This window comes from Hypanus sabinus, chromosome 6 (assembly GCF_030144855.1).
Source record: "Hypanus sabinus isolate sHypSab1 chromosome 6, sHypSab1.hap1, whole genome shotgun sequence".
NCBI classification, from domain to species: Eukaryota; Metazoa; Chordata; class Chondrichthyes; order Myliobatiformes; family Dasyatidae; genus Hypanus; species Hypanus sabinus.
In genome coordinates this window covers 2,421,765-2,436,956 of record NC_082711.1, presented here as the reverse complement: position 1 = coordinate 2,436,956, position 15,192 = coordinate 2,421,765, and the positions used below count along the sequence as shown (strand labels likewise).

At 44.6% G+C, this 15,192-nt stretch overlaps 1 protein-coding gene across 1 annotated transcript in view; it reads left to right on the top strand.

The window, feature by feature from the left end:
- Positions 1 to 14,919, top strand: part of LOC132394941 (uncharacterized) — a 119,100-nt gene extending 104,181 nt beyond the window's left edge. The window contains exons 8-9 of the mRNA XM_059971287.1: positions 11,724 to 11,884; positions 14,497 to 14,919. Coding sequence (XP_059827270.1) covers positions 11,724 to 11,883 — 160 coding nt within the window. The 3' untranslated portion in view covers position 11,884; positions 14,497 to 14,919. The remainder of the gene's footprint in view (positions 1 to 11,723; positions 11,885 to 14,496) is intronic.
- Positions 14,920 to 15,192: the final 273 nt, after the last annotated feature.

The following is a 15,192-nucleotide window of genomic DNA, read 5'->3' as shown; positions in this document are numbered from 1 at the left end:
CCATGAAATAGATGCCTTTTTGTCTCAGTTCTATAGATTCTGTGTCTGTCTATTGAGTACATGAAGATTTAAAATAACATTTCAGATCTCCTCCATCTGTTTTGGCTCCACACAGGGAACACCATTCAACTTTCTTTTGGACTAGTTTCATCCCGTAAAATCCTTTTGTGTTTAACATATCTGTAGTTTCCCTCAGGATTCCTCGTCACCTTGTCTGCTAGAGCAACATTTTGCCTTCCTTTAACCTCCTGAATTACCCTAAACCCCTAAGACTGTTGGTGGTCTGTAATTTAGCTCCATTAAGTTGGTCACAGCTCTCATTTTTCTCAACTCCACCCACAACGCCAAAATAGATGCATTTTCCAGTCTGTCCTGACGGAGCACTGCCCTATTATTTTCCCTGACTGATATCGCCACCCCTCCTCCTTTTATCTCTCCCACTCTGTCACGTTTAAAACAACAAAACCCTGGAATATTCTGCTGCCAATCCTGTCCCTTCTGTAACCAACTCTCACTAATGACGACAATGACATAACTCCAGGTGTTGACCTGTGCCCTAAGCTCACCCGCCTGACTTACGATCCTTATTGTATTGAAATTTCCACAGCACAGGACAATAGTGGCACCATGCTCAATCTTTTGATTCCTGACTTTGTCTGAGGTCTAACCAAAATATGGCTCCACTAACTTTTCTGGCACTCTAGTTTAAGCCCCATCATGCAGCATTTGCCAACCTTTCCACTAGGAATTCAGTCTCCTCCAGTTAAGGTGCAAGCTGTCTCTTTTGTAGGGATCCTACCTTGACTGAATAAGAGCCCAATGATCTATAACTCTTATGCCGTCTCTCCGACACCAACTCTTTAATCACATGTTCAAATGTTTAATCTTCCTATTTCTGGCCTCATAAGTACGTGGCACTGTTATCAATCCTGAAATCACAATCCTGGAGATCGAGCCCTTTACCTTAGTACTTAACTTCCGGAATTCCCTGTACAGATCCTCGCCACTCATCTTTGTCAGGTCATTAATGCCTACATGGACCACAACCTCTGGCAGTTCATCCTCCTACTTTAGAATGCTGAAGGTTCGATTGGAAATTTCCCAGACCCTGGCACATGTGAGGCACATACCATCAGAGAATGTTGTTCTCCCTCACAGAACATCCTTTCCCTTCCCCTAACAAACGAGCCCTGTATCACCACAGCTGGCTTCTTCACCACCATCTCTTCTGGGTCACAGAGCCAGAGTCAATGCCAAAGACCTGACTGCTGTGACTTTCCTCTGCTAGGAACAGTACTCCCAACAGTATCCAGTGAATTGGACCTCCGCAAGGGTTATGGCCACAGGGATACTCAGCAGTGGCCCCTTAAGCCCTCTTCTCTTCCTGACTGTCACCCAATTTCATGCCTCCTGCACCCTGGGTGTTACTACCTTTCTATATCAATTCAAATTGAGTCACTTTTATTGTCATTTCAACCATAACTGCTGGTACAGTACATAGTAAAAATGAGACAACATTCTATGTTCTATGTTCTATCGTTCAGCCTACCCATTCAGCCTCCCGAATGATCCGCAGTTCACCTAGTTTCAGGTCCAATTTCTTAGCGTAATTTGTAAGAATCTGCAGCTGGATGCACTTCTCGCTGTTGTGATTGCCATGGACACTGGAGGTCTCCCTAACTCCCACAACCCACAAGAGGAGTATTCCACCAACCTGCCTAGCATCTCTCGTGTTCCAACTGATCAAACATAATGAAGCAGGGAAGGAATATTCTACCTGCAGCTTTTCATTTTTGCCTTTTCTCACACAAGTCTCTCCTCGCTGAAGTATGAAGAATTAAAGCCACAAGATCTCCACTCTATCTCTGTCCATTCTGACGATAGCGGCTCCATTTGGCCCTTTCATTTGTTCTTATTCATGTTATTCTGCTACTTCAGAAGGTTGGGAGGTAGCAGAAAGGAAACTACAGGGCTGTTGGTCTGACTTCAGTGGTTGGGAAGTTGTTGGAATCGATTGCTAGGGATGAGATTACTTGGAAGTGCATGACAAGATAGGCCAAAGCCAGCATGGTTTCCTGAAAGGAAGATCCTGCCTGACAAACCTACTGAAATTCTTTGAGGAAATTACAAGCAGGGTAGACAAAGGAGATGCAGTAGACATGGTGTACTGAGATTTTCAGAAAGACTTTGACAAGCTGCCATACAAAATGCTGCTTAGCAAGATAAAAGTCCATGGAATTACAAGAAGGTTACTAGCGTAGGAGCATTGGGGGCTCGGCAGAAAACAGAGACAGGGAATAAAGGGATCCTATTCTGGCAGGCTGCCGGATACCAGTGGAGTTTCACAGGGGTGGGTGTTGCAAACGGTACTTTTTACAATGTATGTTACTGATTTGGACTACAGTATTAAGGGAATTATGGCTAAGTTAGCAGATGATACAAAGATAGGTGGAGGAGCGGGTAGTGTTGAGGGAACAGAAAACATGCAGAGAGACATATACTTTAGGGGAATGGGCAAAGAAGTGGCAAACGAAATACAATGTTGAACAGTGTATGGTCATGCACCTTTGTGGAAGAAATAAATGGGCAGAGTATCATTTAGATGGAGGGAGAATTCAAAATGCAGAGATGGAGACTTGAGAGTCCTTGTGCAGGATACACTAAAGGTTAGCCTGCAGGTGGAATCGGTTGTGAAGAAGGCAAATGCAATGTTGGCATTCATTTCTACAGGTACAGAATATAAGAGCAGGGTTGTGATGTTGAGGCTCTATAAGGCACTCGTGAGACCACACTTGGAGTACTGTGTGAAGTTTTAGGCTCCTTATTTTAGAAAGGATAGACTGACATTGGAGAGGGTTCAGAGAAGATTCTTGAGAATGAATCCACGAATGAGAGGGTTACCGTATGAGGAATGTCTGACAGCTCTTGGGCTGTATTCCCTGGAGTTCAGGAGAAGGAGGGGGGATCTCGTAGAAACATTCCGAATGTTAAAAGGCCTGAACAGATTCAATATAGCAAAGTTATTTCCCATGATGGGGGACTCTTGGAGAAGAGAGCACGACTTCAGAATTGAAGGACGTCCTTTTAGAACTGAGATGCAGAGAAAATACTGTAGTCAGAGGGTGGTAAATCTGTGGAATTTGTTGCCATGAGCAGCTGTGGAGGCCAACTCATTGGGTGTATTTAAGGCAAAGATAGAAAGTTTCTTGATTATCCAGGGCACCAAAAGGTATCTGATGGAAGCAGTAGAGTGGGAATGAAGTGGATGAACCCATGATTGAATGCAGACTCGATGGGACAAATGGCCTACTTCTGCTCCTATATCTTATAGTCTTATGGTCTTAATCAATCCCAAATGCCAACTGGTCGCTTTTCGAAGCTCCACCAAAAAAAAACACTGCCGCGAGTTACTGTCATTTATAGTCGGTGAATGAACCTGAAATACGCTCCGCTCAAGCTTATCTCCCGATTGGTGGCTGATGAAAACTAAAATATAGTGGTCGCGAGTTCCTGCGTTTTATACTCGGTCAGCGACCCCGAGTGAAATCCCTCCTCTCAAGCTTCTGATCTCCCTATTAGTTGCTGGGCAAAGCTCCAAAAACAGCAACCAGATTGATTTTCAAGCTGATCGTTTTCACTGAGTTAGCATTTTGGTCCTAACGCAACCCCATGAATCAGTGAAGCATCTGGCACGGAAACAAACTCTTCCGTCCAAATGCTCTACGCCCACCAAAACTCGCATCTAAATTAGCCGCATTTGGCCTACATTACTCTAAACCTTTCTTGTCCATGTAACTCTCCATGTACATTTTCAATTTTGTTAATGTACATGCTTTAATGTACGTCTTCTGAATCACAGCAAGCAGGCAGAGGAGTAAATCGCCGGTTTTTTAGGAAAAAGTTCAGATTTTTTTTTCAAACTACTTGGGATAAAAGAGGCATGACTGCGCAGGCGCATGACCTCAGAGCGCAGAAGATTTAAAAAGAACACCGCCGTATCCAGCGGGCAGTGGAGTGAGAGGGTACAGAGTGATAGGGCTTTGGCTCAACGGGCATAGGCAGAAACGGGAAGAGGCTTCCTGCAATGGTTGAGTCTTACAGTTAAGTTACAGGTTACAGGTTTATTTATTTAGTGCTAACAGTAGCATTAGAGGTATGCATTTAGGATTAGTGTTGTGCCTGGAGTGCCAGATGTGGGGACCTTGGGAGACTCCCAGCCTCCCACAGGATTACATCTACTCCAGATGCAATGAGATGAAGCTCCTTAGGGATCATGAGAGGGATCTGGAGCAACAACTTGATGATCTTCAGCTTATTAGGGAAAGTGAGGAGGTGATCGATAGTACCTATAGAGAGATAATGGACAGCACCTCCATGACAGTCCCCCTCAGGAATCAATATATAGTTCTAGATACTGATGGAGAGATTGACCTGACAGAGGAAGACCACAACGACTGGGACTCTGGCACTCTGCCCAGTGCCGTGATCAAGAGAGCAAGGAGAAATGCCGTCGTTATAGGGGATTCCATCGTGAGGGGAACAGACGAGAGATTCTGTGAGCCGGACGAGGATACCCAGATGGTGTGTTGCCTCCCTGGTGCCAGGGTGTGGGCTATCTCGGATCGGGTCCAGAGTATTCTCAGGAGACAGGGCAAGCAACCAGAGGTCTTGGTACATGTTGGTACCAATGACATAGACAGAAAAAGAGAGGAGGTCCTGAAGGAAGAGTACTGGGAGCTAGGAAGAAAGTTAAAAAGCCGGACCTCCAGAGTAATAATCTCAGGATTACTGCCTGATCCACGCGCTAATGATTGTAAGAATAGCAGAATTAAGCAGATGAATGTGTGGCTAAGTAACTGGTGCAGGGGGCAGGGCTTCAAATACTTAGATCACTGGGATCTATTTTGGGGAATGCATGACTTATACAGAAATGATGGGTTACACCTGTATTCAAAGGGTGCTAATATCCTGGCGGGATTGTTTAATATAGCTGTTAGGGAGGGTTTAAACTGAGTTGGCAAGGGGAAGGAAACCAGGGTGTTAGGGTCGAGGAAGAGGAAAATAGAAATAAGTCAAGGAAGTCCTGCTGTTCAGGAGGATTTAAACTAATGTGGCAGGAGGATGGGAACAAGGTCAGAGAGACAGAGGGGTGTAAAATGAGAGTAGAAGCAAAAAGTAGTAAGGTGAAAAGTAAAGGTAGCAGGCAGGCAAATCCAGGGCAAAAATCAAAAAGGGCCACTTTTCAACATATTTGTATAAGGGCTAAGAGTGTTGTAAAAACAAGCCTGAAGGCTTTGTGTGTCAATGCGAGGAGCATTCGTAACAAGGTGGATGAATTGAATGTGCAGATAGTTATTAATAAGTATGATATAGTTGGGATCACAGAGACATGGCTCCAGGGTGACCAAGGATGGGAGCTCAATGTCCAGGGATATTCAATATTCAGGAGGGATAGACAGGAAAGAAAAGGAGGTGGGGTAGCCTTGCTGGCTAGAGAGGAGATTAGCGCAATAGAAAGGACGGACATTAGCCTGGAGGATGTGGAATCGACATGGGTAGAGCTGCATAACTCTAAGGGACAGAAAACGCTGGTGGGAGTTGTGTACAGGCCACCTAACAGTAGTAGTGAGGTTGGGGATGGCATTAAACAGGAAATTAGAAATGTGTGCAATAAAGGAACAGTAGTTATAATGGGTCACTTCAATCTACATATAGATTGGGTGAACCAAATTGGTAAGGGCGCTGAAGAAGAGGATTTCTTGGAATGTATGCGGGATGGTTTTCTGAACCAACATGTTGAGGAACCAACTAGAGAGCAGGCCATTCTAGATTGGGTATTGAGCAATGAGGAAGGGTTAGTTAGCAATCTTGTCATGCGAGGCCCCTTGGGTAAGAGTGACCATAATATGGTGGAAGTCTTCATTAAGATGGAGAGTGACATAGTTAATTCAGAAACAAAGGTTCTGAACTTAAAGAAGGGTAACTTTGAAGGTATGAGACATGAATTAGCTAAGATAGACTGGCAAATGATACTTAAAGGGTTGACGGTGGATTTGCAATGGCAAGCATTTAAAGATCGTATGGATGAACTACAACAATTGTTCTTCCCAGTTTGGCAAAAGAACAAACCAGGGAAGGTCGTGCACCTGTGGCTGACAAGGGAAATTAGGGATAGTATCAAGTCCAAAGAAGAAACATACAAATTAGCCAGAAAAGGTGGCACACCTGAGGACTGGGAGAAATTCAGAGTCCAACAGAGGAGGACAAAGGTCTTAATTAGGAAAGGGAAAAAAGATTATGAGAGAAAACTGGCAGGGAACATAAAAACTGACTGTAAAAGCTTTTATAGCTATGTGAAAAAAAAATTGGTTAAGACAAATATAGGTTCCTTACAGTCAGAAACAGGTGAATTGATCATGGGGAACAAGGACGTGGCAGACTAATTGAATAACTACTTTGGTTCTCTCTTCACTAAGGAGGACATTAAATAATCTTTTGGAAATAGTAGGGGACCGAAGGTCTAGTGAGATGGAGGAACTGAGGGTAATACATGTTAGTAGGGAAGTGGTGTTAGGTAAATTGAAGGGATTAAAGGCAGATAAATCCCCAGGGCCAGATGGTCTGCATCCCAGAGTGCTTAAGGAAGTAGCCCAAGAAATAATGGATGCATTAGTGATAATTTTTCAAAACTCTTTAGATTCTGGATTAGTTCCTGAGGATTGGAGGGTGGCTAATGTAACCCCACTTTTTAAAAAAGGAAGGAGAGAGAAACCAGGGAATTATAGACCATTTAGCCTGACATCGGTGGTGGGGAAAATGCTAGAGTCGGTTATCAAAATGTGATAACAGCACATTTGGAAAGAGGTGAAATCATCGGACAAAGTCAGCATGGATTTGTGAAAGGAAAATCATGTCTGACGAATCTTATAGAATTTTTTGAGGATGTAACTAGTAGAATGGATAGGGGAGAACCAGTGGATGTGGTATATTTGGATTTTCAGAAGGCTTTTGACAAGGTCCCACACAGGAGATTAGTGTGCAAACTTAAAGCACACAGTATTGGGGGTATGGTATTGATGTGGATAGAGAATTGGTTGGCAGACAGGAAGCAAAGAGTGGGAATAAACGGGACCTTTTCAGAATGGCAGGCAGTGACTAGTGGGGTACCGCAAGACTCAGTGCTGGGACCCCAGTTATTTACAATATATATTAATGATTTAGATGAGGGAATTAAATGCAGCATCTCCAAGTTTGCGGATGACACGAAGCTGGGTGGCAGTGTTAGCTGTGAGGAGGATGCTAAGAGGATGCAGAGTGACTTGGATAGGTTAGGTGAGTGGGCAAATTCATGGCAGAATCAATTTAATGTGGATAAATGGGAGGTTATCCACTTTGGTGGCAAGAACAGGAAAACAGATTATTATCTGAATGGTGGCCGATTAGGAAAAGGGGAGGTGCAACGAGACCTGGGTGTCATTGTACACCAGTCATTGAAGGTGGGCATGCAGGTACAGCAGGCAGTGAAAAAGGCAAATGGTATGTTGGCATTCATAGCAAAAGGATTTGAGTACAGGAGCAGGGAGGTTCTACTGCAGTTGTACAAGGGCTTGGTGAGACCGCACCTAGAATATTGTGTGTGCTGAATGGCCTACTCCTTCACCTATTTTCTATGTTTCTATGTTTCTATTAACCACTTCGTCTCTCAGCTCTTTCTACTGCATACTCTCAGAGTGGAAAGGGCTACCCCTCAGTTTCCTATTACATTTCTCATCTTTCACATGAAAGCTATGTTCTCTCATTATTGATACACAACTCCTCTCTCTCTGCTTGAAGCAAATACCCCAAACTCTGCAGTTGGAGAGACATTGGGCATAGAACATATAGGCTGCACCATAGTTTAATGTCATATACAATTCTGGTCACCACATTTCAGTGCGATTTCATGGTAAAAATGCAAATGTGATATAGCATGAAAATATTCTGAATGGAACGGTTCTATCATGAGGAGAGTTTGGAGAGGTTAGGTTTATTTTCGCTGGAACACAGCATTCGCTGGTCACAGATGGCAAAGAGGCACAAATAATGAAGGGCATCAATACGGTGGGGGAGAGTTAGGGGATCTGAGCAGGAATTTATTTTTTCCGGAGTGTACTAGAATATGGAGCACATTGCCTGATGAATTATGGGAAGTTGACACTCTGCCCACATTAAACGAAGGCAACGGCCCACTTGCACGACAAGATGCAGTGTTGACCTTACAATCTATATCCCCTTAACCCTTGCTTCACATTGTCTGTATATCCTGTACTTACTAACCTACCCTTCCACTTCCTCATCCAGATCATTTATACAAGTCACAAAGAGGAGGGGTCCCAGAACAGATCCATGCGGAACACCACTGGTCCCTGACCTCCATGCACAATACAAATCAGTTACAACCACCCTTTGCCCTCTGTGGACAAGCCAATTCTCAATCCACAAAGCAAGGTCTCCTTGGATCCCGTGCCTCCTTACTCTTATCAAATACCTTACTGAAATCCATATACAATACATACACTGCTCTACCTTCATCAATGTGTTTTGTTATGTAATCAGAGAATTCAATCAGGCTCATAAGGCACAACCCTCCCTTGAAAAAGCCATGCTGACTACTCATCATCGTGTCACTCCAGATGCTCATAAATCCTGCCTCTCAGGATTTTCTTCAAAACCCTGCCCACCACTGAAGTAAGACTCACTGGTCTATAGGTTTCTGGGTTATCTCTACTCCATTACTTGAGCAGGGGAACAACATTTGCAACTCTCCAATCCTTGGTACCTTTCATGTCCCTATTGATGAAGCAAAGATAATTGCAAGAGGCTCCATAATCTCCTCCCTCGTATATTCAGTGATATATTCGTCCTGTCCCGGAAACTTACTTAACAATGCTTTTCAAAAGCTCCAGGGCATCCTCTTTCTTAATGTCTCTATGTTCAAGCATTTCAGTGTGCTGGATGTCATTCCCACAATTGCCAAGGTCCTTTTCCCTGGCAAATAATGAAGCAAAAGTATTCATTAAGTAGCTCTGCTACCTTCACATTTCCATGATTGCACCTGATTGGTCCTAATCTTCCATGGCTTATCCGCTTGCTGTTCGCATACTTGTAGAATGCCTTGGGGATTTCCTTAATCGTGCTCGCCATGGCCTTCTCATGGCTCCTTGCAGCTTTCCTAATTTCATTCTTATGGTCCTTCCTGGCAACCTTGTCATTTTTAGAACTCGATCAGTGCCTATTTCCTGGAATATTTCATAAGCTCTTTTTTCTCTTCTTAACTAGATTTTCCACATCCTTGGTAGAACACGCCTCTTTTACACCAGCATCCTTCCCCTGCCTCAATGGAACATAGTTATGCAGAGCACCATGCAAATATTATCTGATAATTTGCCACAGTTCTGCTGTGCATTTCCCTGAGAACATGTGTTCCCAATTTATTCTCCAATGTCCTTGCCGAATACCATCATATTTTCCCCTACACCAATTAAATGCCCTTCCAAATTGGCTGCTCCTGTCCCTCTACAGCTATATGATTACTACTTCCAAAATGCTCTCCCAGCAAGAGATCTGACACCTGACCACCAGGTTCACTTCCCATTCCAGATCAAGTGCAGCCTCTCTTCCAGTTGGGGAGGAAACCTTCCTGAACAAACCTAACGAACTCCACCCCGTCTAAACTCATTGCTCTAAAGAGATGCCAGTCAGTATTAGACAACTTAAACTCTCCCACCACAACCACCCTAATAATATTGCGTCGATCCAGAATCTGCCACTCTATCTACTCCTAGATGCCCATATTACTAATGGGGGGTCTGTAAAACACCCAGGAGAGTTGTTGTCTTCTTCCTGTTTGTGGCTACCACCCACACCGACTCAGTAGACAATCCCTCCAAGACTTCCTCCTTTTCTACAGCTGTGACATTATCCCCGAAGAGCAATGCCATGCCCCCACCTCGTTTGCCCCTCTCCCCTTCCTTTTAGCAACATCTAAAGTGTGGCACACTCAGCAGCCATTTCTGCCAAGTCTCTGCAAAGGCCACAACATCATAGTTCCACGTATTAATCCACGCACTAACTTCATCCAACTTGTTTATGATATTCCTTGCATTAAAATAGATACATCTCAAACCAAAAGGCTGGGTGTATCACAGTTCTATCATCTGCCGATCCTTCCTCACAAACTCCCTACAAGCTGTCTCCAGCTGTGTGTCAACCATTCCATCCTCTGCCCCTTCACTTCGGTTCCCACCCGCTACAGATCTAGTTTAAACCTTGCCTAATAGCATTAGGAAATCACCCTGCCAGGCTATTGGTCCCCGTCGGATTCAAGTCCAACCCATCCTTTTTGTACCAACCAGAAGAGGTCTCAATGATCCGGAAATCTGAAACGCTGCTCCCTGCTTCAATCCTTGAGCCACGCATTTATTGGCCACTTCATTCTATTCCTGGACTCACTGTCAGCAATCCTGACTTTATTACCCTTGAGGTCCTGCTTCTCAGCTTTCTTCCTAACTCCCTGTATTCTTTTATCAGGTCCACCTCCTTTTATCAGCCTATGTCATTGGTACCAATCTGGTGCCAAGCCTCCCATTTCAGAATATTGTGGAGGCATTCAGAAATATCACTAACCCTGGCACATGGGAGGCAGACTACCATCTGTGTATCCTTTTCGAGACAACAGAGTCTCCTATCTGTCCCCCTAACTATAGCGTCTTCTGCTACCGCTGCTATCCTCTTCCGTTCCCTACCCTTCTAAATAACTGGGCCAGACTCAATGCCAGAAACATGGTCACTGTTGCTTCCCCCAGGTAAGGGTCACACCCCCCAACCGCACTCAAAATGGAGTAATTATTGTTAAGGGGAGCGGCCAGAGGGGTGCTCTTCACTACCTGAAATCCTCCCTTATCTCTCCCGACAGTCAACCACTTACCTGTTTCTTCTGCCTCCGGTGTAGCTCCTATCGATCACCTCCTCACATTCCCTGACAAACCCAAGGTCATCGACCTGCAGCTTCACTTTCCTAACTCAGTCTCAAAGGAGCTACAACTCAATGGATTTGGCGTAGATGTGGCCATCAGGGAGGCTGGAAGTCGCCCGGATATCCCACATCTGACACCCAGAGCAGAAAACTGGCCATGAAGTTATACCTATTATTCTTACATTGGAGGAGAAAAGAAATATGAAAGTAACTTACACCCTTGCCTCGCCTAGGCCTGTCCACACCGAAGACCAGATGAGACAAAGCCCTAATACTATGACTCAAGCTCCTTCTACGACCAATCAGCAAGACAATGTCTCCCTTTTGGTCCCAGAGCCTTCTCAGCGGCCTTGTGCAATGACAAGCTACTGCGCCTGCGCTCTTCTCCCAACTGAATGTTACGTGCCTAAAGCTGCTAAATGAGATGAGTGTAAATGTGTACTTGATGTCCCCCAGATCTGTTGGCCAAGGAGTACTTTGCGGCATTCAGGAGGGACAGGGCGATGGAATAGGACTAGCATTGGGAGCATACTGGGAGATGGATAGTCCAGTCCCACCAAATTTCTCAAGGTGTTATGTGAGTTAAGGGCGCTGTTTATGCTGTTACTGGTCTTCTGTCATTCCAGAACTCCTGCAGTCTCTAGCTCATCGTTATGTCTAGTTCATTAAGTGTGACCTGCAGTCTTTTTTCTCTTTATCTCTCTCTCAGCTGTGCAAAGATCACCCACATTCCAGCAGGACAGACTGCCAACTTTTACTGCGAGCCTGCTGGTGTCCACGGTCGGTATTTGAACATCTTTCAGCCGAGGTGTAGGTCTTTTCTCACACTGTGCGAGGTGGAGGCATTCGGAGCCCACGATCCACATTGATGTGAGTACGATCTACCACTGCCTTCACCCTCCTTCACGGCAAATGCTCCACTCCCTTTATATCTTCACTTTACTTCATTCTACCCTTCCATAAACTCTCTCCCTTTCCTTTCCCTGCACTAATGGCACTTCAATCTGAGGTGTTGTGAGGAGGCGACGATGATGACTGATGAGGGTACGGCAGTGTATGTTGTCAAGATGGGCTTTGGTAAGGCTATTTATAAGGTCCTCATGGTAAACATGAGAAGATTAAGATTCTTAATCTTAATTAAGAAGATTAGACTAATTAAGAAGATTAGACTAGACTTAACTAAGAAGATTAACTAAGAGTGCTTAGGGCCCCGAATGGTAGTGAGGGATGAAGTGAAGGGAGCAGGCTTTTTCTCCAGTTCTGCCAAAGGGTTTCGGCCTGAACCATCGACTGTACTTGTTTCCATAGATGCTGCCTGGCCTGCTGAGTTCCTCCAGCATTTTGTGTGTGTTTATCCTATATCGATTCATCTGCCTACCTGCCACAGTTATGGATGCTTTCACAATGATCCACTTTTTTCAGTACTTCCAGGATCCTAAGTTTTTTTTCCCCAATATGTGATGGTGTTGGTGAATTGGAATCAGAATCGGGTTTATTATCATTGCATGTGACATGAAATTTATTAATTTAGCAGCAGCAGTTCAATGCAATACCTAATCTAGCAGAGAGAGAAAAAAATAATAAAACATAATAAATAAACAAGTAAATCAATTACGTATTTTGAATAGATGATTAAAAATGTGCAAAAACAGAAATACTGTTTATTAAAATAATGAGGTAGTGTCCAAAGCTTCAACGTCTATTCAGAAATCTGATGGCAGAGGGGAAGAAGCTGTTCCTGAATTGCTGAGCGTGTGTCTTCAGGCTCCTGTACGTCCTACCTGATGGTAACAGTGAGAAAAGGGCATACCCTGGGTGCTGGAGGTCCTTAGTAATGGACGCTGCCTTTCTGAGACACCGCTCCCTGAAGACGTCCTGGGTACTTTGTAGGGAAGTGCCCAAGGTGGAGCTGACTAGTTTTACAGCCCTCAGCAACTTCTTTCGGTCAGCGACGACATGTTGATGGCCAATAAAACAAAGAAAGCAACTAAATACTTTGTTACTCAGATTTTTTTTCTGGTAACCAATGGCAAAAGTAGAGGTCTGTGGCTTCCCTGTCGGAATTGAGCTGTACGATCTGGCATTTTTACTGTGTGAGCTGGGGTCTCGGAGGGGTGGGATGGTTGCAGCATGCCTGGGCCGGTGTTCCCTGAGCAAGTGGATGGGGAGGAACCGAGTCGAGGATAGATTTGAGGTTTCTTCACTTTAAGAGCACAGCCGAATTGCAAGGATCGGATATTGGCTGAATCAAGGCAGTGGATCCGGAGCCTAAGACCGGGAGTGAACAGTCTACCAAGGTCTGGACGATTTAAGCACCGGGCTAGATTGAAATTATAGGCTGTCGAGGTCGGAGACGAGGAATAGGCTACTTCGTGGGGTTTGCCCATCCCTGTGCTGGACTGGGGTAGTGGCTTACAAATAGTGGACTTATGGATCTCAAATTGTGATCTTCAGTTCTGAGTGCCATTTGCTTGTTTTAATGTTTGCACAGTCTCTCTCTCCCTCTCTCCCTCCCCCCACTAGATGTTTGATGATAATCCTTGCTTTTAATGAATTCTATTGGGGTTCTTTGTTTCATGGTTGCCTTTAGGGAAACAAATCTTAACGTTGGATAAAGAATACATACTTTGACAATAAGTGTACTTTGAAATTTGAGCCTTGTAAATTTTTCAGGATTACTTTCACCTGCCTTTGTTCTGCCCAAGTGATCAATATCGTCCTGTGGCCTGACTGCCTATAATGTCAATAATTTCATTCGTCAATATCATGTCGGTGAAATTATTAATAATATCTCCACATTCGGTTCGAAATTGTTAATACATTGAACAAACTACGGGTTCGCACCGCTGACCACCGGCGTTAGACCATAACGGCAACTCTTCACTATTGCCCTCTCTCTTATAACCAAGCCAGCCGCGGTGCAAATGCAGTAATTACAAAGGCTCCAAATAATTTGGAATGAACTTCCTGATGAAATGTCATCATCGTATCGAACAGAGAAGAGTCCAACACTGGAACAGGCTGTTCGGCGGACAATATTTTTCCAAACCAGCTAAACGGAAAATCGAAAGTACTCAAAACACGAATCCCTCCTACCTACACCATGTCCATATACCCTCATCTCCATTACACCCATTGTCCTACCCAAATGTATCTTAAAAGCTTCTGATGTATTTGACTCCACCACCATACAGGAAGCGCATTCCAGGCTTCTGCAACTCTCTGAATAAAAAACGTACCCCTCAAATCCCCACCGCTCTCACCTTCAAGGAAAACCCCGCAGTATTAGATATTTTAAACCTGGATGAGACATTTCAATCCGAGAATGTCTAATGGCTAATTTGTCCTGACAAAGCAGGACGGCCCTTTAGAGCAATCGGGTTGGGTCTGACCTGACCAACCGCTGTTCTTCGTCATGTAGTCACAGCCACCTCCCTATGTTACTCGAGAAAGTCCGCTATTAACTGTGCTTCTCATTCCAGAATCCGACGCTTCCGGCTTCTGCAAGGGACCCAGGTAGAGATGGATCCAGCTCCATGTCCCGAATGATGTGGGCCCAACTAAAGCTTCAAGCAGCACTTTTCATAGCAAGCCTCTCTCTCCCTAGTTTGTAGCTCAGCCTGGAATGAAGAACAACAGCTGGTGGTGGTGCGTGTATAGAAAGCATGTCACCAGAGAACCAACCGGCAGGAGGGCAACATCAAAGCCTTTGTGAGGGGCCAATGTGTGGTGAACTACATATACCTGTCTGGACACGCCTCCCCGCTGACTGCTCCTGTGGCTCCTCCCACTGACCCCGGTATAAAGGCGATTGGAGACACATCCCAGGCCTCAGTCTCCAGGATGTAGTATGGTGGTCAATTGCTGCTTGTTCTTTCTTCCAGCCAATAAAAGCCTATATCTCACCTCACATCTCCGAGAGTTATTGATGTCCGTCGTCCGGTTCACCGCCCACTGCTTTCCAAAAGCTCCAGCATATCCTCTTTCTAAATATCTACATGCTCAAGCTTTTCAGTCTGCTGAAAGTCCTCACTACAATCACCAAGATCGATTATCCATAGTGAATACTGAAGTAAAGTATTCATTAAGTACCACTGCTATTTCCTCCAGTTCCATACACACTTTCCCACTGTTACACTTGGTAGGTCCTATTCATTCATGTCTTATCCTTTTGCTCT